At 39.7% G+C, this 26,443-nt stretch overlaps 1 protein-coding gene across 4 annotated transcripts in view; it reads right to left on the reverse strand.

Annotated features, from left to right (window-relative positions):
* dacha (dachshund a) overlaps positions 1–26,443 on the reverse strand; it is a 391,212-nt gene that overhangs the window by 52,672 nt on the left and 312,097 nt on the right. For all 4 annotated transcript variants that reach the window (XM_043704519.1, XM_043704520.1, XM_043704518.1 and 1 more), the window contains exon 6: positions 23,918–23,998. In XM_043704519.1, coding sequence (XP_043560454.1) covers positions 23,918–23,998 — 81 coding nt within the window. The remainder of the gene's footprint in view (positions 1–23,917; positions 23,999–26,443) is intronic.

The following is a 26,443-nucleotide window of genomic DNA, read 5'->3' on the forward strand; positions in this document are numbered from 1 at the left end:
TTTACATTGATATTTTCAGCCAAGCTCCTCTAGCTACATTCATTTTTTTTATTGTGGTATGGCTGATAGTTAAGAGAGAATTTGGCAACACTTTACAAAAAAGACATGTGAGGTGAAGCAATAAATAGTATTTTTTTTAAATGCCTACCAGCACAGCCACTGTGTAGTAACAATGTGAAAATTATTTTACAACCAGAAATTGCAGCATTTGTAAGGCCGAAAGCATCCATTGATTTATAAGTTGTCACCGTGGGCTGATCATTCAAAGATATGAGAGATTTTGCTTTGTATACACAAGCCTAATAGCACCCTGGCAGCCAGAAATATTTGAGTAGCTAATGTGACCAAGGTCAAAATTAATCCAAGAGGGTTTAGTGTTTAAAAAAAAGTCTACAGATCACTTAAAGATATTTTTGATTCATTATTCACACAACATACAGAGTCCAATATTTTCAAAAGTTTGATTTGCTAACGTGCAAAGTGATCTATTCAACCTCTCTTAGCTTAAATGGCATTAAATCTGTCAAAATTAGTTCCATCTGTTCTCATGATTTTACCACAGCGTTTTCATTTGAAAGTGGCCTTTCAAAAGGAAAGTGTTCAGAAATGTTTCAAAAGTTGAAGCAGCCAACAAGAGCCAAAATTTTTGTCAAGCCCAGCTTTTTGAAAAATACTAAACCCACAATTGGATTGTGCCATTCGCTTGTGACCAACTCATCCCAGTTCTGTGGAGTTGGGTGGTTTTTAAGGTAATGGTTCAGAAAGTGTGAAATCTGAAGTTGCATTATCTCCACCCAATCTGACAATGTGTCAGAATCATTTGGTGGAGAATCTAGTTGTCTCCTCCGGATCCTGATGGAGATAAACATATTATCACTTGCTCCTTGCAAAACTGTTGCAATAATGATTAAGATTAGATTAGATTACATTACATTACATTACAGTGTGGAAACAGGCCCTTCGGCCCAACAAGTCCACACCGACCCTCCGAAGCGCAATCCACCCATTCCCCTACATTTACCCCTTTTACCTAACACTACGGGCAATTTAGCATGGCCAATTCACCTGACCTGCACATCTTTGGACTGTGGGAGGAAACCGGAGCACCCGACGGAAACCCACGCAGACACGGGGAGAACGTGCAAACTCCACACAATCAGTCGCCTGAGTCAGGAATTGAACCCAGGTCTCTGGCGCTGTGAAGCAGCAGTGCTAACCACTGTGCCACCGTGTCGCCCATTAACTCGTTTTTAGATTTGTACCTATAGCTATCATACTTTAAACAATGACTTTTTACGTAAGACAGTGTCACTTCTTTTGAGTCTCACAGGTGGGTTATCCTCTACCACTGATAATTCAACAGAACCCTTACACTCAGCATGTAGGGGGAAAAGTTGGAAGAGAAGAAAGGAGGGAGGGTTCGTATGGTATAGTGGTAGTGTCCCCACCACTGCACCAGGCAGCTCCAGAGGTGTGAAATAATTTCTCTCAATAGACTGATAAGAAAATATCTAGAAAAGAGTGAACTGTCCCAATGCAAAAGCTCTCAGAACCCAATATGACATTAACAGTGAATATCATCACTTCACTTCAGGTAAGAACAGTGGAAGAATCTATCAAACAAGAATAAAAAGGAAATTCTGAAGACAAATGGTTTTTCACTTTTTAAATACATTACTGTAATAAGAAGATAGTCAGTCAGCAGCCCTCATGAAAGAAACAAGAGAGCAAAAGAGGCCCTTGAGAAGCCAGGCTTCAGGTCATGGTCGGTGAGGGGAGCAGAACAAAGAATAAGCAAGAATTTTTTTTTTGTAATTTCAATGGGTTGTAAATCTTTGGCATTCTGTCCCCACAAAGGGCTGAGGAAGTTCTCTCTGTATGTCTAAAGTCAAGGTTTAATACATGTCTGATGACGAAAAGAGTTATGGGGATGGTTTAAGGAAAAAGCATTGAAATGTTCGATCAGCTACGATCATATTTAATGATTTGGGTTGGAGTAATGGAGTATGCCTGTTCCTGTGTTCTTCACTAGCCACTCTGAGGAGCCCATGTCCCAAAGCACACCCACTCTGTGGAGGCAACTGGGAGCTCTGAATAATATTAGAGATGTCTGAGGGTAAATGGGCAAAACCTTAAATGGTGCAAAAAAAACCCACATAGGCTTGAAGGATAGAGAGAAAGGGGAGTATAGATATTTTCAGTCAACCTGCTCAAACATATTATGGGACACCACTGGAGCAGCTGGGTCTTGAACCCAGAATGCTGCACCACAAAAGGCACAGGAAATGAGCATTCCCCCATCCTTCAAAATGAATGTCACTACCATCATTTTTCATAATGTGTGGCCAATGAGGATCAAAACGACAAGTTATACTGAGGTTCTGGTATTGGTCAACTTGTAATTGTGCAACAAAAGAGTAAATTGAAATGGATTTGAAGAAAAGATTAGACTAGATTCCCTACAGTGTGGAAACAGGCTCTTCGGCCCAACAAGTCCACACCAACCCTCCGAAGAGGAACCCACCCAGACCCATTTCCCTCTGACTAATGCACCTAACACTATCGGCAATTTAGCATAGCCAATTCACCTGACCCACACACCTTTGGACTGTGGGAGGAAACCAGAGCAAACCCACGCAGGCACATGGAGAATGTACAAACTCCACACAGACAGTTGCCCAAGGCTGGAATCAAACCCTGGGACCCTGGTGCTGAGAGGCAGCAGTGCTAACCACTGAGCCACCGTGCCATCCCCAAAAGGCCTAGCAGAAGAAAAGGTTGGATAGTCAGAAGATCGGGATGTATAGCTCCGATCATGATTTTGCAGGTTAAATGTATGTGTCAGATTTGTTTACTTAAAATAAAAGTTGTGAAAGGGAACATTTATTTTTTTATCACACTGCAAAATTAAGAAAACTTTAATTTAGCCCAAAATGAAGAAAGAGGCATCCATCTTAGCTGTAGAAGGTAGAAAACCTCTTTCAGAAAGTAGGAAATCACATTTTGACTATTAACTAAAGTAGGAAAAAACATCAGTAACCAGTACAGGTATAAAACATTGACGTTCAGTATAGAGTCATAGAGATGTACAGCATTGAAACAGAACCTTTGGTCCAACCTGTCCATGCTGACCAGATATCTCAACCCAATCTAGTCCCACCTGCCAGCACCCAGCCCGTATCCCACCAAAGCCTTCCTATTCATATGCCCATCCAAATGCCTCTTAAATGTTGCAATTGTACTAGCCTCCACCATTTCCTCTGGCAGCTCATTCCATACACGTAACACCCTCTGTGTGAAAAAGGTTGTCCCTTAGGTCTCTTTTATATCTTTCCCCTCTCACCCTAAACCTATGCTCTCTAGTTCTGGACTCCCCAACCCCAGGGAAAAGACTTTGTCTATTTATCCTATCCATGCCCCTCGTAATTTTATAAACCTCTAAAAGGTCACCCCTCAGCCTCCCACACTCCAGGGAAAACAGCCCCCTGAAGCTCAGATTCTCCAACCCTGGCAACATCCTTGTAAATCTTTTCTGAACCCTTTCAAGTTTCACAACATCTTTGCGATAGGAAGGAGACCAGAATTGCATGCAATATTCCAACAATGACCTAACCAATGACTTGTACAGCTGCAACATCACCTCCCAACTCCTGTACTCAATACTCTGACCAATAAAGGAAAGCATACCAAATGCTTTCCTCACAATTCTATCTACCTGCGACTCCACTTTCACAGAGCTATGAACCTGCACTCCAAGGTATCTTTGTTCAGCAACACTCCCTAGGGCCTTACCATTAAGTGTATAAATCCTGCTAAGATTTGCTTTCCCAAAAATCATCTCTCATTTATCTGAATTAAACTCCATCTGCCACTTCTCAGCCCATTGGCCGATCTGATCAAGATCCTGTTGTAATCTGAGGTAACCTTCTTCGCTGTCCACCATGCCTCCAATTTTGGTGTCATCTGCAAACTTACTAACTTTACCTCTTATGCTCACATCCAAATCATTTATATAAATGACAAAATGTAGAGGACCCAGCACCGATCCTTGTGGCACTCCACTGGTCACAGGCCTCCAGTCTGAAAAACAACCCTCCACCACCATGTGCTGCAGTCCTGTTTGGCTCAGTGCTGTTGGAAGGGACTTCCAGGATTCTGACCCAGTTACAATGAAGGAATGGTGAGACAGACCCAAGTCAGGTTGGTGTGCAGCGGGCGGAGTCGCCATCCTTCTTTTGCCTTTGTTCTTCTGGGTGATAAAAGTTGCAGGTTTGGAAGGTGGTGTCTGTGAAAATTTGAATTATTGCATCTTGTATTTGGTATACACTGCTCCACTGTAGTAGGAAAGAGTGTGAATGTTGAAGTGGTGGATGTTATCGATCAATCAATCAGGCTACCTTCTCCTAGATGGTGTCAAGCTTCTTGTGAGTTGGAGTTGTACTCAGCCAGGCAGGTGGACTATATTCCATCACAGTGGCTTGTATCATGTAGACTGGCTTTTGTGAAATGAGTTATTAGTCACAGCATTCCTAACCTCTGACTTGCTCTTGAGCCACAAAATCTATATAGCTGACCCTATTCAATTTCTGGTCAATGATAATCCTCAGAATGGTAAATGGGGGATTCAGTTACGATGATGCTATTGTAACGGCAATAGTTAGATGTTTTCCTGTTAGGGATGGTCATTACCAAGTACTTTTGTGGCTTGGATGTCACTTGTTAGCCCAAGCCTGGATGTTGTCCTACTTGTGCTGCACAATGGACACTGACTGCTTCAGAGCCTGAGAGGTTGTGAATGATGTACTCTGTACAACCATGGGCAAGCATCGTCACTTCTGAGATTATGATGATGGCGGGGAGGGGAGGTCATTGTTGCAAGTGAAAATTATTGGACCCGAGGAATTCCTGGAGCTGAGATGGTTGACCATTATGCAAGGTAAGACTTCAACAAGCATCCCCGATTCCCCACTAACTGCAGTTTTACTAGGACTGCTTGATGCAACACTCATTCAACAGTGATTATTACCTCATATCTTGATTCTATTTTTGTGCACATTTGTCCACAAGGTTATAATGAGGAGAGGAGTTTTCTGGCCCTGGTTCAATCCAACCTGAGTGTCAATGAGCAGGTTATTTCAAAGCAACTGCTGCTTCACGACCCCATTCAAGTCTAAAAGCAATTGCCTGGCCCAGAAATCCGGTATACAGCAGGAAAGGAAAAATACTTGCTCAACAGAGCTGACATCTGACATGATGGTCCCGCAGGTGAGATGAGACAGCTACCTAAGTTGGCAATAAGATTTCCTCTGTCAAGGGAATTCACAAGATTAAGCATCCTCCAGATAAGTTAATGGATCAACTACCAGGTTTAGCAAAAATGACTTCCTTCACAAAGTGCATCCAAAAGATAAAACACTCTCCAGAGAAATGGTTAACTGATCAATCAGGGTCAGTCATGGCCTGAGAACCAGTCTTGCGAGCCAGAAAGGAAGTGGACATCACAGCTGATAGGACAGTGGGATGTCATGATAACATCAGTTCAGTTGCTTCTCACAGTTTGAAGGGACATCCATACAAGCACCCTTCTTGATATTGTGCACTGCACACATCCCAGGGAACTACTGGCTTCAGTAGCACTCTGATCAAAATCTCATCCCCAGCATGTTTGTATCTGGCTGTTCGGTTCCTCTAACGCTTGTCAAAAACATTTCAATGATACCATTCAGCCTCTTTGAGATCAGTGTGCATAATTAGAACAGCTTAAGCAAAAACCATTATTGCTTTGTTAGCTGCTTGCTTTAAAAAATTGCATATTGGCTAGGAACATGTTCTTCTCTAGTATTTTGAAGTCTGAAATATTTCCAACTTTTTTTTGTCTGACAATTAAATGCTATGAATTCACAAAACTCTCGTGCTGCACTCAGTGAGGAAAAATAGCTATCAACAATACCTTTTTGCTACCTTTGAGTGCAAAACTAGACAGATAGAATGCATGTTTTTGTCATTATTTGCTGGGAAGGGTTCTGACATAATTGTGGACACTATCAACCCAGTTCCTCATGGATGTGGACCCGCAGCACAAATTTGCTCTTAATTCTTCATAACTATCAGATATCTTAATAAGGTTCACACAGTAGGTTGATATGACAGCTATCAGTACTGATGATTTAGTCTTTTGCATTTGTTTTGGATCCAATATAAAAGAAGCTTTATTCTATACTTAACCATTGTCGATATTTGAATTAATGTTTTAAAATTTTCATTTCTTCAACTATTTATTGATGCAAGGTTCATTAATTGAAAGCCAGGAATAGATTTGGGTGCTTTTGCTATAAAGCATTTAAAACTAACTCTATTTGATAGATTTCAAGTTGGGTAAATTCAAATATAGCCAACTTTTGCACACACAATGGCAGGATGTTAAACAACACTTTAAATTTAAACAATTATCTTTTGTCATGCTTGTCATAAAATGACATCTGATCAACGTTCCAAAGAGCATTATCAAATAGAGGATATTGTGGTTAACCAGTTGTATATGAAAATGGATTGGTTAAATTGTAATCTTGCTCCATACAGTGTTTGGACTAAATATTGTACATTTTTTTGCATTAGCTCATCTTTGTTTGAGGTGAAGGGCAATGCTTTTGGGGCACAATCTGCTTTATTATTGCTCCCATTATGTGAGTTGGTGTTTCTCTAATAACTGATTCCCTCCATCCATTTTAAGTGACAAAACTACTCTGTGTCTGATCAAATCAAATTCAATATATCAGATTGAATTTACAAATGGTAAAAATAATAAAATCAAGATGGATAACACAACTAACAAGCACTTACCGGTCAAATCTTTCTCTGTTCATATTTCAAGTGATGTTATATGTGGTTGTGAGAAAGGTAGGTTTTCTCTCATCCTCCTCTGAGCTGAGTAGGACAGCTGCTGTGTATTTCCATTCTTATCCATCTAATTGTACTCTGAGAATTACTTTACAATGCCTTCTCTTCCAGCTCCTGCATTGTTCCTTTAGTGTCCTCCCAAAGATCTATCCTTGAATCCCACCTATTTGTCAATTGACCCCCAGCAACATGCATATAAAGGCACAACATTAATTTTCTTACATAACCCTGATTAAACCCATGCCACCACACCGTCCATTTCTCTCAACTCCATTGTTGCTTGCTTCTCAGGCTGCTTATCTAATATCCTTGACTGGATGAGCAGAAATTTCTTCCAATTGGGAAGACCTGAAGCCATTATTTTCAGTCTATGCACCAAACACTGCCTAGCTACCAATTCTATCCCTGCAGCAGCCTGTGCTTCTGCCTCTCTAACATCACCTGACGTTTCCCCCATTTCCATAAGTTTACTGATAAAACACTAATGAGTCTGAGTCACCTGTAGACCTGACTATTTCAATGCACTCCTAGTTGGTCTCGTAATCCTATCCTTCATAATGTTGAGCTCAGCTGCCTGTGTTTTCACTTGCAGCAAACCACATTCCACATCATCTTTCGTATTTGTGGACCTAACACATTGACTCTTGGACAACCTTGTTTCCAAATCCCTCCATGGCTTTGCTGTCATCTCTAATCTCCTCTAGCCCTGCAATCCTCCAAGGTATTTGTGCTGCTTTAATTCAGGCCTTGGGTGAATTAGTGGTTTGCAATTGTTCCACCAGTTGTGGCAGTGCTTTCAGCTCTTTAGGTCCTAATCTCTGGAATAACCTCTTTGTACACTCTGCCTTTCTGTTTTCAGGGCACGTCTAAAACCCATCATTTTGGCCAACTGATCTAATATCTCATGGCCTGGCCTAATACTTCATTTTATGACACTCCTATAATGTGCCTGTGAGTTGTTTCATTGCAATACAGATGTTCTATAAATAAAAGTTATTTTGTGTTGAATATAGGCTCCACATTTGAAAGCGATTAGATTAGATTCCCTACAGTTTAGAAACAGGCCCTTCGGCCCAACCAGTCCACACCGAAGAAACAGGCCCTTCGGCCCAACCAGTCCACACCGACCCTCCGAAGAGTAACCCACCTCCCCCCCACTAATGCACCTAACAACTATGGACAATTTAGCATAGCCAATTCACCTTAGCTGCACATCTTTGGACTGTGGGAAGAAACCAGAGCACCCAGAGGAAACCCACGCAGACACGGGGAGAATGTGCAAACTCCACACAGACAGTCGCCCAAGGCTGGAATCGAACCTGGGACCCTGTGAGGCAGCAGTACTAACCAATGAGCCACCTTGCCGCCTACTAATTGCTCGCCCCTCTTGATTTCGTAAACCATGGGTGAATTTTCTTTTTGTTTTAGTGACTAAGTATGGACATAGAACATAGAACATTACAGCGCAGTACAGGCCCTTCGGCCCTCGATGTTGTGCCGACCAGACATACCAATCTGAAGCCCATCTAACCTACACTATTTCACGTACGTCCATATGCTTGTCCAATGAGTTAAACAAAGCGGGAAGTACGTCTGCTCAAATCAGGGCAGGTTTTTCTGTGTGATTATGTTCTTCTCAGCTTATTACATATTCATGCGTGTAAAATTCTAAGTTCTATGATAATTTCTGAATCTCACTGGGTTCCAGCAGGTTCCAGCTTCCAGATTCCATGTTTAAAACCAGCCGTGCAGCACTTCACTCTTGACTATCACAGAGACCATCTCCCCAGAGACCAGTCAAAAGGTGGTGGCAGGCTTTAGCAATGCATCCCTAGATATTCTCCTGAAGCAGGAAATCTTTCCCACTGAATTAATAGTTCTTTCATTTCATCCCTAAGAACTCAATTCTCTCTCTTTCCCAAATACAGCACCTAAGTTCCAACCTCAAAGACCTGATTCCTCCTCTCATTGCAGCCTGAGGCCTGACTGTCTAAAACATATGAAGATCATTTCCTTTATATCAATGTTCATTTACATTGTTAGAGTAATACTAGGAGTTTATTTACCACTCTTTTAAACATCTATCAAAGAAATTGTCCAATAAAGATTTACAATACTTTGATACAGTTTCAATTTTTAACTTAATAATTCATGATAAATCTACCTGAGTAAACATATTGTTAAGCTGAGATCAGTAACATAGACAGACATTCTAGGGCTGCAAGACAAATATATAGACCGAAAAACCTGTGTATTCAATGAAGATGACTTGATTAAATCTCAGAATGGCTTTTACAGATATAAGGAGTAGTTGAAAAAGCATTTTCTTTTATTTTTGTGCTGCTAATGAATGATAATGCATTTTATTTTAAGAGAATTTAAAGCAATAAATGTACAGTTCTCCATATTAATAGTTCAACTGCTGAATGATTGATGCATCACTTTATCTGCACATTAAATCTATCATTTGCATACTACATAATAGGTTTGGTGATCAAAATGGAATTACATAATATTTCTTCTTCAAAATATTTTCGAACTAAATCAGGTTTTTACACAGTGGTTGCCATTCTTTAGGAATTTGGGAAGTTAGTTTGTTGGGTCATTACAATGTCACACAATTCTATAGCATGCATCGTGTGCAGAGAAATAGCCCAAAAACTTTGCAGGGCAGTGACAAAGTATATACACTGAGGAGAAGGCGAAGTAGAACTAAAAAGGGAACAGAAAGTTTAACAAAAACACAGGAAAGCAAAGTGGGAGGTAATTAGGTTGGAATGTTAGGTAGAGAGTTTACATCAGAAGGTAAGGGTGCATAGTAGCCAAAAGAATGTTACTAATGGTGGAAAGTGGAACCAATGTTAGTGAGAACACAGATGATGAGGAGGTGCTGGTGTTGGACTGGGGTGGACAAAGTTAAAAATCACACAACACCAGGCTATAGTCCAATAAGTTCATTTGCAAGTACTAGCTTTCAGAGCGTTGCTCCTTCATCAGGTAGCTAGTGGGGCAGGAAAGCTAGTACTTGCAAATAAACCTGTTGGACTGGAACCTAGTGCTGTGATTTTTAACAGAGAGAGAGACAGTGGACTTGTAGCTCCAACTGCCAGCTGACAGCTCATACTATAAAAATGTAGGAGCAGAAGTAGGCCATTCAATCCATCATCTACTGTTCGATGAAACCATGACTGAACCAATCATCCTTAACTCCACTTTCCTGCCTTTTTCTTACAACCCTCAATTCTCTTATTGACTAAAAAACTGTCCATTTTAAACTTGAATATAGTTAATGACCCAGCCTCCACAGCTCTCTGCAATTAAGAATTTCACAGATTCACTATCCTCTGAGAGAAGAAATTTCTCCTCATTTCTGTTTTAAATGTGTGGTCCCTTACCCCGAGATTATGCCTTCTAGTCCTCGACTCGTCTCATAATGAGAAATAACCTCTCCACATCTGCTATGTCAAGTCCCCCAAGAATCTTGCATTTCTGAATAAAGTTGCCTCACATTCTTTGAAACTCAAATGAGCACAGGCCCAACATGCTTGTATATCAATCCTTAGCTAAAGGGGGCAAAACTGTTCACAGTATTTCAGGTGTGGTCTAGTGTATTCTTTAGCAAGACATCCCCATATTTATAGCACAGCAGGTCAGGCAGCATCCAAGGAGCAGGAAAATCGACGTTTCAAGCAAAAGCCCTTCATTATTCCTGATGAAGGGCTTTTGCCCGAAATGTCGGTTTTCCTGCTCTTCAGATGCTGCCTGACATGCTGTGCTTTTTCAACACCATTCTATCCTTGACTCTGATCTCCAGCATTTGCAGTACCCATATTTATACTCAATTACCTTTGAAATAAAGGCCAACATTCAATTTGCCTTCCCTATTACCTGCTGAGCTTGGAGGTTAACCTTGTGATCAGTGTAAGAGAACTCCCAAATCCCTCTGATTAAATATGGATCAGGTCGTGGTTAAAATAGGGGATGAATAGAGGAGCTAACTATTATTTATAGGGAAAAAAACTGCAGAAAGTTACAGGACAAAATGCTATGTATGAAATTGTTAGTACACATGCCTCCTCGCAAGTCCAGAAGCACTAAACAAATGGTGGGGCTTTCCTAATGGATGTGCTTCTGTTCTGGGCAATAGCAGAAAAAGAATAGCAAGGGCAAGATGCTATGGCAGAAGATAGCAACCTCATTGTCCCTATTGGTGCTATTTTATTTTGTGGTATAATCAAAAGTGTTCTATAGATAATGGCAGACTCTGGCCAAGATTTCGACATATTTCACTTGTACTGAAACTTTGACAACTTCTGGGCTAACTATTACTGCCCTTTTTGTAATAAATGTTTTTTCATTTCTGATTAATAATTTGGCAAACTGGCAGTTTGCAAGCGAGCACTGAATCATCTACATTTGCTGCGCTACTTCCACAAATATATATAATTGAAATAAACTAGCATATTTTAACCTTTTTGATTTTGTTGCAAAGCAAAAATTACTTAGCAGATGCAGTTAATAATTTTTAATCCTCAGATTGAAATGTTTCCTTGAATTGAATATGCAGTTAATGACATGCACAAGGGTTATGAATCACTCAGGTAGCTTGTGCTGATAGGCTGGCTATACTTTGGTAACCTAGCAGGTACTATCTTAGAATCAGGACATTCCAGTGATACACAATTTGGGTGTACTGTATTCACAAAGCAATGAAAGTTGGATTGTTGTGTTGTCCATAATGAATCCATTCTTTGTCATGTAAGCAAGTCCCTCTTTTCCAACTTGCAGCCAAATCCCCCACATCACAACGTACAGAAATAAAATGGGTCATTCCATCACCCTAGCAGCACCAGTTCAGTAAGCTTTATGAGACCATAGCAGTTTTCCTTAATGGCCTCAAAATAAAATTTCACTGTTGTGTGGCACTTTGTCAAACAGCTTGCTTCACTGAATACTGATCAAGTTCATCCAACTGAGGCAAGTAACAGCCAGAATACTGAGCTATTAAACTGTGTTGCTCTGCCATAAACAAAATATCTGGGACAATTTAGCAACTTCTTGATCTCATCATCTTGACTACATTCAAAGTCTTCAGTTATAAATTACATAGAAATAATCTGATTGTCCAGGAAAGATGTTCAAACCAGCCCAACATTGTGAAAGTCATCTGTTAAAATTTAGGTGTTTTGGCAAATTTAGTACATCAATTATGATATTTATGATGCTGGAATGTACATTCCCAACTTTTCCATTAATCGCTTGTAAATATTTTATGAATTGAATTACAGTTGGAGAAACAGATGGAGTAAGGAATCCATGAAATATTATGCACATTATTCCATTATTCTTTTAATTTTCCTTAAACGATGTGTTTTCCATACGGGGATCCCTCTGTCACTTAACATAAATTATAACAAAAATCATTCTCTTCAGTTTCTGAAAGGAGAGCTTTAAACAGGATAGAAAATCTTCATAGATCAATGAACAAATTCCAATGAGACTATGATACATATTAATAGAGTTGAATATTAGTTTGGGCTAAAGTGCAAAAAAGTTTGCTAGTCAGCTTTCTCAATTTGTAACTGTTTTTGGGACTCTTGGTCATTACCAACATCCTTTCTCATATGCCAGTATTGTTCAACAATCACTTCCGTCAAAAGCATAAAATGAAGCTTCTAATTGAATTATATAAAGCTTAACTTTCCCGCTCAATCACCATCTAAACACTTGCGAATTATCTTCTTGGTCCATTAGTAAGTTAAACATTTAGCATCTATCTAATATTACAATCCATTATCATATAAAAAGCAATACACTGGTTTAATGTTGTTTGCTGAGTCATGATAATCTAATCTAGTATTTTTCTATTTGCCTGTAAACATTATATATGCGCTGAAGGTACGCTGGGTCAATAAAGCTAGTTTTGCAGTAGCCCAGAATTTGTTGTGGCTGTGTACCATCCGTACATTAAGAGAGATTAATTCAGTTCTGCTGTTTGATGCAAACAAAAGCTGAGCAAGACCATCAATTATATAATCTTAACAAGTCCTGCAATTTTCTTTGAATAAAACATAAGTAAAACACAAAATAACCTTGGCTGGAGTTAAATAATAAATACAAGTTGAATGATCTATCTGATTTGCTTTAAAATGTACAAAGTAATTCAGCTTTTGCATTTCTTTTTCTACACTCTTCATTGTACCCATAGTACAGAGGTAGAGATTTATCAGTGGACCAAAGCAGTTTGGCGGCCTGTTATGCCTGGTATTTATTCAATTCCATTGACTGCAGTAACACTGAATATCAGGCCCTGTACATAGGGGTGATTGATCCAATTCCATTTGTTTTATGTTACCATGTGAGGTGAATGTCTATCCCCTGGAGTGCAATAGTTGAATGCTGTTGCAAGTACCAGCAAGGTACCTATTCTGCTGTGGAGGAAATAGAAAAGGAGTTACACAATGCACTACAGTAAAGCTGAGGCAATCTTTTGGTGATTCCAAATTATTCGGCATGTGGAGTGCACCTGTATATTTCAAACAAATAAGCTTATGTGAATGTTGTCCATGGGCATTGAGCTAAAAGTGTGGTACTTGAAGAAGTCAATTCATCTACATGACTCAACATTGTCCCAGAAGTCAGAGACAGGGCATCTGCCTGATTTGGGGAGAAAGTGAGGACTGCAGATGCTGGAGATCAGAGCTGAAAATGTGTTGCTGGAAAAGCACAGCAGCTCAGGCAGCATCCAAGGAGCAGGAGAATCGACGTTTCGGGCATGAGCCCTTCTTCAGGAATTTCCTGAAGAAGGGCTCATGCCCGAAACGTCGATTCTCCTGTTCCTTGGATGCTGCCTGACCTGCTGTGCTTTTCCAGCAACACATTTTCAGCATCTGCCTGATTAAACTATTATGTTCCCTGCTACTGGGAGAAAGTGAGGACTGCAGATGCTGGAGATCAGAGCTGAAAAATGTGTTGCTGGAAAAGCACAGCAGGTCAGGGAGCATCCAAGGAGCAGGAGAATCGGCATTTCGAGCATTAGCTCTAAGATTCCTGAAGAAGGGCTTATGCCCGAAACGTCGATTCTCCTGCTCCTTGGATGCTGCCTGACCTGCTGCGCTTTTCCAGCAACACATGTTTCAGCACTGTTCCCTGCTACTATCAACAGGTTTGAGCTATGCCAAGACTGAGAGACCAAAGCAAAATTATTATTGGCATAAGAAAATACCTTGTTTGAACTGAGACAGAATCTGGTTGTCAGTTATGAATACTAAACATTATGTAATGACTGAGTAAACTGGTGTAGTGAATTGAACAAGAATTAGTAAGACGCTATGATTGATAAAGTAAATTAAAGGAGGGGGAAATGAGACTCCTTCTAATCTTCTAGTTAAGGTGTTAAGATAATAGTCTGAGCGCAAGGACAGAGACCTTCATCACTAGTAAATATCACATGTAGATGAATATTAAATTGACAATAAATATGACCCAGTACTTAAATCCAGGTAATTTTATAAATGGGTAGTTTCTACTCAAAGCTAATGGACTGTGGCTGTTGTCTATATGTGATTATGTGAAAGTGCCCAATGAATGTTTAATACAGGATCTTATTTCCAGCAAAATACTTTATAAATGTATTTGGACTGAGTATGTTTGACGTTTAAAGATCACGACCCATGTTAATACCTGAATATATTGAAATTTCACTAATGTGAATGCATCTGAAGACATATGTCTGACTTACTTTTAAACAAAATAACCAGACTAATAAATAGTAAATAATCAAATAAATAGACTGGCAATTGATACATTCATTGAGAAGAACTTCAGACTTCACCAGATATGACTGCAAAATGAGCATTTGCCACTGGGAGAAGTAATTTCAGCTTTTTAGGATAGAATTTTGCACTCTATTTACAATGCACCTTAATGAAAACCGAAGTAAATTATCAAAACTGATAAACAATCCTAATTCCCAAGCAGCTATAGACTGTTCTGCCATTGAGACACTATGATTAAAATCATAAGCAAACTTAAAATATAACACATTTCCTAATAGATGCATACAATATATTTGCATTAATGACCACATAAGAATGTGTGCAAATCATTTCTGTTCTTTACCGAATAAAAGTGTGTAAGCCTGTCCTATTTTATCTTGTGTAAAAATGTGATTTTGTTAGTCTTATGGAGATATAATATTATGTATGAAAACCTTGATGATTGTGAATGCCCAACTGTTGATTTTTGTGTGAACTTAGAAAACAGGCCATCAGCTGCTGTCAGCCCTCCTTTGTCAAACCTCATAGTTGCTGACATTGACCACAGTATCTGAATTGATTATTTGGAAGAGAGAGTGCACTGTTGGAGGTTATTCAGCCCACTATGACAGTACTAGCTAAGAATTCCTAAATATTCCCACTGCCGGCCTTTTACCCTGCTGCCAAGGTAATGATTCTCTCAGTCAGCAGCGATCCAAATCCTGCTTAGCCAGCTTCTGCACCATGCATGTTCAGTTAGTTTATTCATGAGGTTTGATTCAATGGACACTTCTCTGCCTTATCCACTTAAAACTTCTATTTAGCCAGATATGAACATTTGGCCATTAGCCAACATTTTAAATGAGTAAATAAACAAATCCTTTGGATTTGTTAATGGAACATTACTTTTTTTTGAACGATGGTAAATTGTGGAAATTAGTCACTTCAATGTAATTATTGGGTTTTTTTAGGATGGCCATGAGTCATTAGGATTTCTGGCTCCAGTTATGCACCAGGTGTCAGGAAATTCCAGAACAAGTAATGTTGCTGGAATTGATCCCAGTTGTCAACACAACCATTGTCAGGACAAACTGGCTCCGGCTTTGTGAACGTGAGTCTGGGTAATGGTTTAGCCGATTTTGTTGACCAGATTCATATTAGTTGAAAAGAAATCTCACATCATCATCTCCTGCAAGAGGTACTGTTGATTTTAAATTTCTAACCAATAATGATTATCTGTCTGCTGTTGGAATACAATAACAGGTGAAGATGAGCTGTTCAACAGTATTTCCTTGATGACATTTTAAATTTTTTCTCAATAAGTACTTCTCATTTGACAAGATTTATAAAAGGTTCTGTGAGTAATGAAAACATAGCAGCTGCAGTCTGCAGGAGATTAATTAGTTATATTGGAAGAAACACAGGATGGAATTTTCTCCTCATGCATCTACGAATAAAGGGGGAAACTCTGTTGCATTTAATAGAAAGCAGCTTGGTGTTCCAAGAAGTTATGTGGTATTGTGCCATCCTATCTCAGCCTGTGGAAAGCCCCATGGAGTGCTAGTATAAAATATAGAGTCAAAACAGTTTGTGGGCAGATATCCAGTCCAGGCTTTTTTCCTTTCTGCTGCAGGAGTTGGCTCCTAATGCTGCAACAGTTCGTCAGGCATCAAGCATCCTCTAATATCACACTCAAATGCTTATTGTTCCTTCTATGACGTTGTGAGGGCAGAAGGCATTGCCCATCTGTCCAGTCCTCTCTTAGCTTCCAATTCTTGGATTAAAGGAATATTCAGGAGATTAGCTAATTCAATATAGTCAGGCACTGAACCTGGAACCATATCATTCTGTACAGTTCAGCTACTTGCCCGACTTTCAGGATCACAGAGCACTTTTCTCCAAACAGAAAAATATGCAATCAAGTTAGACAAATATATTCCTTATTATTTGGCAGATCACCACTCTTGTCTCAACAGCAACCTGTTTTAGTGCATTAACAAGGAAACTCTTTAATTTCTGCTATAGAAAGGATGTTGTGAAACTTGAAAAGGTTCAAGGAAGATTTACAAGGATGTTGCCAGGGTTGGAGGGTTTTAGCTATAGGGAGAGGCTGAATAGGCTGGGGCTGTTTTCCCTGGAGCGTCAGAGGCTGAGGGGTCACCTTGAGGAGGTTTAGAACATAGAACAGTACAGCACAGGAGCAGGCCCTTCAGTCCACGATGTTGTGCCAAACATGACTCCAAATTAAACTAATCCCTTCTACCTGCCCTTGGTCCATTCCTTGCATATTCACATGCTTATCTAAAAGTCCCTTAAAAGCCCCTATTGTATCTGCCTGCCTGCACCACCACCCCTGGCAGCATGTTCCAGACACCTACCATGATGTGTTAAAAACTGTTTATAAAAACATGAGAGGCATTGGTAGGGTGAATAGCCAAGGTATTTTCCCCAGGGTAGGGGAGTCCAAAACTAGATAGCATATGTTTAAGGGGAGGGGGGAAAGATTTTAAAAGGAACCTAAGGGGCAACCTTTTCACACACAGGGTGGTGCAATGTTTGAAATAAGCTGCCAAAGGAAGTGGTGAAGGCTGGTAAAATTAAAACATTTAAAAGGCATCTGGATGGGTATATGAATAGGAAGGATTTGGGCCAAATGCTGGCAAACAGGACTCAATTAATTTAGGACATCTGATCAACATGGACAATTTGGACTAAAGGGACTGTTTCCATGCTGTACATCTCTATGACTCTCTTAACTGATGCTTTACTATTAATATTGGGATATTTGACAGATAAAGTTGTACCTTTATATTTTAAAGTCTCAATTTTCAGATCTTGTTGGTATGAGATGACCTGAATACTTCAGGAATTAAAACTAAATGCTATTCTCTAAAAATAAGTAAATAAATATGAAGCAGGAATGCAAAGGTTATGTGCATTTCAACAGCTTTCAAACTAGGGTGTATGTGCCCCAACATTTAAAACATAAAATTAATCACTTTAATTGAGTTGTTTGGGTTCACTCGCACAGCTTTTTTTAAAAACCATGTATTCTGTGTGTATGGATTTAAAATAAAATTACTCTGCAGCTTGTTGATATTAAAATATGGAATTTGTCCTTTTTATTTATATAAAACAAAACATGTGAGCTCAGACTAGCCACAGGGCTGTCATTAATCTTTGCAATAAACCGCTCCAAATAGCAGTAACTGTTGAGCATTAGTTCTGGTTGAAATTAACATTTTTCAACAGTCCAGTGAGGCATTACTGTGTTGGTGCATTAGAACCAGCTTTCAGCATTAAAAGCTGCAGAAACTGGCTGGAAGATGTGTTTGGTTACTAGCCAGGGCAAGACCTCTGAGAAGGAAAAAGAAAGTCACTATTTCCATAAGATGAAAGCAAGTAGTAAAGGAAAGATAGTTCAGCGATATGCTTAATTGGCAGACATCAAACATGAGGATTAGAAGCACTTGTGTCAAAAATCTGAAACATGAAACTAATTTCCAAGTTTCGCTGCTTATTAGAAATGATAATGTTTTTGTTTGTAGTAAACCTTCTGACATGCTTTGCACCATCACAGTGGAATAAAAATGTTCAATTTTCAGAAAACATTCAACTCCGATTCATTTGCACCACACTATTAATGAAAATTATTTTGTAGGAAGTCATCATTGATGCTTTGTCTGCATAATTGATTTTGAGAAATGTAAATGAGATTAATCTGAAAGTTTGATCAGAATTCTGCTGCTGCCTGAATATCCAAATTATCAGCTGTGATATCAAAACAGTATCTGTCAATGTTTAGTGCCCCATATCAACAAGGAATTTGAATTTTCTTATTCCTTGTAAGAGGTTACATAAAGTTGAATTGGATGCACTTTAATTGGTCCCAACTAGTGACCTGTCTAAATGCAAGCCTACTTTCCATCTCCATTTCAAATGTTTCTTCCCTAACAGTACTGACACACGCACACAAACACACACACACAGCATTTTAAGAAGGTGGCTTTCCACCACCTTTCTTTTGTTCTCCAGAACAATTAGGGATGCACCTTAACTGCCAGCAATGCTTACATCCCATGATCAAATAAAGCAAAAGTTGGAAATCATATTAACCCATCTTGACACACACAGTCACTTGGGCCTTATAGAACTTATATTAGTGTGGTTAGGGAAAACTGGATAAGAGTTACAAGACTGCTGGCCTTTATTAGATTGTAACTTTGACAGCAAACACAAGTGGTTGCTTAGTAATTTCATATGTTTTTACACTTATTAAGCACTGAGCACTTCTCTTGATAGAAAGATCAGCACTATTTTACTCAAGGGCCTTTTGACCATGCAGTGTTCTGCTTGGTATTAATGGCATTCATAATTCATGTTTCAAATCATTGAGTCTGATAGACCAGTGGTGTGTCAATTCCAGATTTGCTGGCATACTGCTCGGCTCAAGGCCTGTGTTCTGAGTTTCAATGGCGTGGCTACAAGAGCTAGCAATTGGGCAATTTACCTCCTCCACCTCTCATCTGGCTTTCTAGACACAGCATTTCTTCTCAAGAGCAAGAGAAAGGAAGGATGCACACATCTGTGCTCCTGTTGCTAAAGATGTCACACCGTGCACCATTGACTTTGTCAAATACTGACAGGGCATGACAATCAATGTGGCCTTGAAATTCTTGACTTCTTTTAGTTAATTTCAAAGATCAGCTACAGACTTTGGTGGCATCTTACAGGTTGCTGATGCCCTCGTTGCCAGGGCAGGACATTACATTCATGTTACAGTAAGCATGATAGCTTGGGCAGCTGGTGGTATTACCTCTGAACACAATAACTTTGTCAAACAAAAACAGAAACTGCTGGTGAAACTCAGCAAGGGAAAGAGATGAGTGGAGAGAGAGGGAGAATCAAGGAATTATTCTTAATAGGAGCAGAGAGTGGATGAGAATGGGTTGGCTGTGCTAAAAGCAACTCGTGTCATGATGAGGTCAAATTTGAGGATGGGGTAAAAAATGTGAAAGGATGGAATCTGGCTCTGAAGTTATTGAGCTTTATGTTGAGTTCTAGAGGCTGCAGGGCCCCTAGGCATAAACTGAGATGCTGCTCATCAACTTCATTGCTGAGTCTCACTGGAACACTGCAGCAGGCCTGTGACAGAAATGTCAGCATGCAAGGCAGTCACCCAGTCTATGTTTCAACTCCCCAGCCTATTCCCAAAAATGGAGACTAAGAAAAGGAAGAATCTGAGATGGACCAGGTGAAGACAGGAGCCGGGTGGAAATTGGAAGCGAAATTGATCAAATCTTTCAACTCTGGATGAGAGGGAAGCAGCATTGATGATGGCTTCAATGTACCAGAGAAGGAGCTGAGGGGAGAGGCCCAAGAACGATGGGAACAAAAGAAGTTCTACATCATAGCTTTCTCTAGATGTGCGTTCAATTTCCAGGAAACTGCTATGATTCTGTTAACTTCCAACAGATCTGAGATCTTCACTCCAGTCCCAAAATGACGGATGAATCCTATGAGACAAAGAATATCCCTTGAAGATGAGACTGCTAACAACTCTATGGAAGCCAGAGATGGAAGAACAGATGCAGTACTGCCAATCCCATCTCCTCATTAGGAACACCATTGAGAAGGTCATCATGCTTCTGAGGATGGCATTCCCATGCCTGGTCAGTTTGGGTGGTACTATCTAATACTCTCCTGCAAAGTATTCAGTCATGGTGGTGGCATGCTGCACTTTCTATAATGTAATCCTCCAGAGAGGTGTGCACCATAAACTCAGTGAAGTCCTGGAAGAATGATTGTCAAGAGGAGCAAGGGTTACAGGGAGAAAGCAGGAAAATGGGGTTGAGAAACTCACCAGCCATGACTGAATGGCAGAGCAGGCTCAATGGGCTGAATGGCCTAATTTCTGCTCCTATACTTTATAATCAACTTATGATCTTACCCAGGGAGACCGGCTGGAGTAAGAGTTCAGATGGAAAGAGAGAGATAACACTGAAATCAAGAGCTTCTCTTGCTACAAGATGATTAAGATGGATCTCCTTGTTACCCAGCAGGAGGAAGACCTCTCTCTTCAACCTCAGTCTCCAGCATTAGATCCAGGTTGACATCAATAAAGTGGGATCTGTCTTGCCCTAGATGCCAGACTTCCTGCTCTGTTGTGACATCTTGCTTCCTTCTGGTGCTGTGGAAAGGTTTTGTCACAAGCAGCTGATTTCTTTTTGAAGACAATCATCAGCCTCCATAATGGCTCTCTGAGATGACTAAATGAGTCCCACGGTTTCTCTGAGCCGCTTCCATTCCTGATCTCATTGGCTCTAAGTGGACAGGAAGCTTGTCTCTTATATCAATTAAGGGCTTAGTCATGAAAAAAATCTTTTAAATTTAATCACTTTATCCCATGGGTGTGGGGGGTGGGGGTTGGGGGTTCTGGTCTCATTGTGTACACCTTCCTATTTCCCACCTGCAAATCAAAGATTAAACTCTGGGCATTTGACTTTTAATATAAATGGCTTAAATAATCGGGGGAAATTATAATCCATCCACAAGGACGGTCTGTCATTGGAAGCTTCTAAAAGTTGAGCATTTATTTTCATACCTTTCCTACTTGTAACTCTCGTCAGCTAAGTTTCCTCTGGGAAACTCAGAAGTAAGGGAGGGGTAGATGTGCCAATAACCCAGAGAGGAGTGCCTTTAAAGCACTGATAATGGACCAGAATGAGCAGGAGTGTTTCCACCAGCCCAATAAGTTAGTTTATAAACCACCTACATGCTCTCATCACCATCCCCCTGTCATTTCCCCTTACTATAAAAATGGTCACTACCACCTCACCGACCATCCTCTTATCCCATCCCTGCCTACCCATCCACCCCCACTGGGCATTCCTACCCAACTACAATCAGGCTGGTTGTCTGACAAGTCTGGGAAAAGAGTTATGACAATTAATGAACAAAGCCAGGAAGTATCCTCTCCACATCCCCCAGCATTGAACATACTGCGCAATATATTTTGGGAGCAAAGTAAATACTGGGAGCAATGTCATTTGAAACTATTTTAAACAGTCCACTTTTGATTGAGTTCTTGCACTGTTATAATCCCATGTAAGACATCCCTCAGACCCACCAGTTATCAAAGACCACCATCACAGTGGGGAGGAAAGAAACACACTCAGATTTGCCATGGGTTCTGTATTTAGTTCACCAGTACTAATTGCAGGTGCACTCTAAAACAATTCATATTCTTATCTCAAACAAAATATTACAAATTGCTGTAGAGAATTTCAAATCGCCAGTTCCAAATTGCTTCTGATGTGTTTGTGTGTAACTCAAAAGGAGAATGTGTTGATCAATTCCATATGTTTTATCCATTTTGCGCACGCTGGCTATTATTCAGTGCAGTATTTCCTTATTATTGCCAGGGCCCTCTCTGCTTTCTTTACATCTGTGACAGGGTCACATCTTTTTGTTGCTTTAAATGTACTTTGTATCAGATTAAGAAAAAAAAGATAAAATGTTTCAAAGTTCAAGGCAAGTCCCGTCCTGAAGAAACCCACAGTTCTTGCTTTACTGTCTGTGGCCATATCGAGAGTTTTGAACCTACCTTTCTTTTCTCTCCAAAGATCTAATTTTACTTGGCAATGACAAATTGGAAGTTTACAACAGGGAAACTCTGAGACTTGAAACTAACAAAAACATAAGATGGCTTTATAAGTGAACATATAAATTTGCATGCTGCAGTTATCATTGTTTGAAAATAACTGCAGAAATAATATGTTGGGAATTTTAGCCACTGAGAAGTTTTCAACGTCTTTTTTTCTCTAATCCATTCATTTTTATGCTCTTCCCACCTCATGTCCTTTCTCAATATTGTACACCACTCTTCAAGAATAATAGGGCAGGTAACTAAACCATAGGTTTCTGTTAATATTCTTGAACTTGGTGCAAAAGAGCCTGACTTGCTTTCTGTAAAAAGTACTTCACTTCTGCTTGGTATAACTTCTGATGACCTGTTATGTGAGCTGCCATGGGTATTGTGGTTCGGGATCCTCTTTGTAATACAACATTGCATTTACACTCTCCAATACTGAGTAGCCATATTAAGTTTTTATTAAACGTTACAATCTGATCCAAGTAATGATGTACATTCTGTTTTCGTTCCAGTGTGCCCATGTTTAATAATTTCCAAAGATGAACAGTACACTGAAGAAGGAATTGTAGCCGAACGTTACATAGCATCAGTAGGATTGCTTCAGATTTTTCCCTCTCACCTGATTTTCTTCAGTCGATTTTGAATCGCTTTTAAACATGAATCATAAATTACAGCTCATAAAAACAAATTTTGTCCCACATAGACAATGCCTCCATTATTTTATATTTAAATAATCCCATCTAAAGTGAGTTTCACAGCTAAAAGACTTCAGAAACAAAGCACCCCAAATATCTTAGTGCTCATAACTCCCCTACTTCAATTCTCTTTCCCTGGAATCAACTCTACAGGATTTTAAATATACACATTGGGATTTATATTAATCTTGTTGAACAAGAATAGCTTATTGTTCTGTAGAACATTTTGGATCAATGTTTACATCAGCAATGAGAATTCCTGTTGAGATCAATGCTTAATAAAAGCAAAAGCTTTATTGGAAAATCCTACTTGCGCTTAACTGGAAGGAAATGACTGCAGCTGGAAATGTTAGGCAACAATATATCAATCCTAATGTATAAAATATGTGGTCCTTTATTTGGGCATTTTTACATGGTAATATTTGCCTAATTATAGTAACCTTTACATGTCAGAGTAAATTTTTAAATGACTCGTACCTTTTTTGCTTAAAAACTCATCTGCAATAGCAGCAGTTTTTGTAAATGTACAGGTTGACATTTTGCGAGTATCCATGAAACTAGCTCACCAGTGAATTCCTTCTACCTGCTATTTTTAGGTCACCCATTTATATATTCCCATCTGCTATATTTTAGTGGTGACTTTAACTCTTAAAATAAGCCATGTACATTTTTCAAGCAGAAATGTAAGACAAAGATGAGAAAATTGAGATGGTGAAAAGAGTGGGAGAAGAAAGATTTTCTGAAATTACATTAAAAAGTGATAAAGCTTTTGCTGACTTATCTGAATATGATCTTTCTAATCTCTTCCACAGAAACTGAGATCAAAGAGTATTCAGGGAGCTTTAACAACATGGTTATATAACTGTTGTCTCTCACTTCTCTTAAACTAATATTAGATTAGAAAGCTGTCCTACCTTTCTCCTTTTGACTTCTCTTTATATTGGGTCCATTATCATGGTCAGTGAGCTCCCCTTCTCTAGTCCCAGGCTGACCAGCTGTTGGCAAAAAAAAGTAATAATCTAGTTTATTCAACTGAACCAACACCAGAAATTTGTTTTTTTTTAATCCATTCACATTACATTGTATTCTCACAAATCCCAGATATTTAGCTTCTTATTAACCTGGGGTCTCCTACCTCAGTTCCTCATCAGCATGATATTTGAGTTTTTTTTTTAAAAAACAAATATCTGAGCACATACTTGTAAGCAATGCCACATCTCCCCGCTCTGTTGACATATTAGCTCTATCTTATGTGATAATGCTTTTAAATATAAACTAATGATCAATCAGTTTTTAACCAACCAACAGAATGGTTTCCCTGCCCATTAGAGACTGGTTAGTTTTCATTTTCAGTGATGAATAGTTTTATGATGGACAGGCAATCTGTCCCGTAATTCACTGTCTAAGTATTGAAGATGACACTTACCCTTTTACTGTATGTGATTGTGTGTGGTATTGATCTTCCTGTAAATGATTCATTTAGTGTACAGCGTCTGTTGTCACACTTGAGAAGTTGCATCTTGTGAATTCCACTATTGCAAATTACAATTTCTGACTGGCTTCCAATTTATATTCACAAATCACAAAAGAAGAAACTGACAGCATGCGAAACAAACTTGGAAAAAGTTGATAACTAAACGCTGAATGACGAATCACTAAAACAATGGGTTGCATTTTACAGGGGTGCAGAAGGAAAGTCAGCCAGAGGTCAACTCACTCCAAGTAACCTCACCATCTAGCCACAACCCACTGTGCTCTAGGTGAATTACTTTTTGCCTGTCAATGGGAAGGGGTCCCTAGTTTAGGAGCTGCCAACCAACACAATCAGCTTGCAGCACACTTAAGCTCAACAGAGGACCCTGCAAACAGCACGAACCCTCCTAAAGTGGAGCATGGCTGTCCCACAAAGATATATTTAGGACAGGATGGGATCCTAGACTAGAGGAAGATGGTTTGGGATTATCCATTTTGTAGGAGAGCTAACGCGAGTATCCCCAATGGACACAAGGCAACATGGTGAATGATATGCCCCCTTTACTTAGTGCCTTTTTATCACACGTGATTAAAATACAGCCTATTCAATTCTGCCTGACTGCACACCTCAACCATATTTTGGTCAAGGCGGTTTATTTTTCAGATCGATAAGCTTTCTAAAAAATGTAATTGACCTCTTAATTATTTAAAAATAGTGGGTGGACTGCTTTATTAGCACCAGCACACCACCTATATTTCTGGAGCTCCACTCAGGAGCAGAAATGGAAGGCTGTAGGCTGGCCACTCGGCCTGATTTAAATGCTTTCCCACAGAAAATACACCTAGCAGGGGCATGCTAAATTCAACCCAATGCATTAATCATGTATTTACTGGGCTTAAGACTTTCAGCAGAACAGATATTAAATCATGAATTTAAGATTTTAGTAACTTGCTTATAGTGTCGCATTTCAGATTTTGAAATTGTGGCTTTGTTGCCTCCATCAGGGTAATTTACTTGATGAAGTAATGCTTATGTTATCGCTCTTACAATATCAATGCCTAGTTTCTTATAATAGGAAGAATTCAATAGATTTGTATTAATGCTATTACATTTTGCAGGCACTAAGTGTCTGGGCTGGTATTCAGCTATTATGTTACATAGAACTGCACCGCCCTCTTGAATTGTCCAACCTGTCTATCGTCCTTCCCACCTGTCTGCTCCACCCTTCCCTCTGACCTATTACAATTACCGTCCACCTGCATCTACCTATTGCCTTCCCAGATACCTTCCCCTCCCACCCCAACCCTCCTATTTATCTCTTGGCCTCCTTTCTCCTCCTCACCCCACCCCCCAAACATTCCTGAATAAGGTCTTGAGCCTGAAACGTCAACTTTCCTGCTCCTTGGATGTGGCCTGACCTGCTGCACTTTTGACTCTGCTCTTGTAGTGTGCCATGCTTCAAGTGATTGTGGAGTAAGATGCAGTATGACACCTTTTGATTAAGAAAGCAAATGCAATGTTGTCTCTTATCTCAAGAGGGTTGGAATATAAAAGCAGAGATGTACTACTAAGACTTTATAAAGCTCTGGTTAGGCCCCATTTGGAGTACTGTGTCCAGTTTTGGTCCCCACACCTCAGGAAGGACATACTGGCACTGGAACGTGTCCAGCGGAGATTCACACGGGTGATCCCTGGAATGACAGGTCTAACATATGAGGAACGGCTGAGGATACTGGGATTGTATTCGTTGGAGTTTAGAAGATTAAGGGGAGACTTAATAGAGACGCACAAAATTATACATGGCTTGGAAAAGGTGGATGCTAGGAAATTGTTTCAGTAAAACGAGGAGACTAGGACCCGTGGACACAGCCTTAGAATTAGAGGGGGTCATTTCAGAACAGAAATGCGGAGACATTTCTTCAGCCAGAGAGTGGTGGGCCTGTGGAATTCATTGCCACGGAATGCA

Source organism: Chiloscyllium plagiosum, chromosome 15 (assembly GCF_004010195.1).
Source record: "Chiloscyllium plagiosum isolate BGI_BamShark_2017 chromosome 15, ASM401019v2, whole genome shotgun sequence".
In the NCBI taxonomy this organism is placed as follows: domain Eukaryota; kingdom Metazoa; phylum Chordata; class Chondrichthyes; order Orectolobiformes; family Hemiscylliidae; genus Chiloscyllium; species Chiloscyllium plagiosum.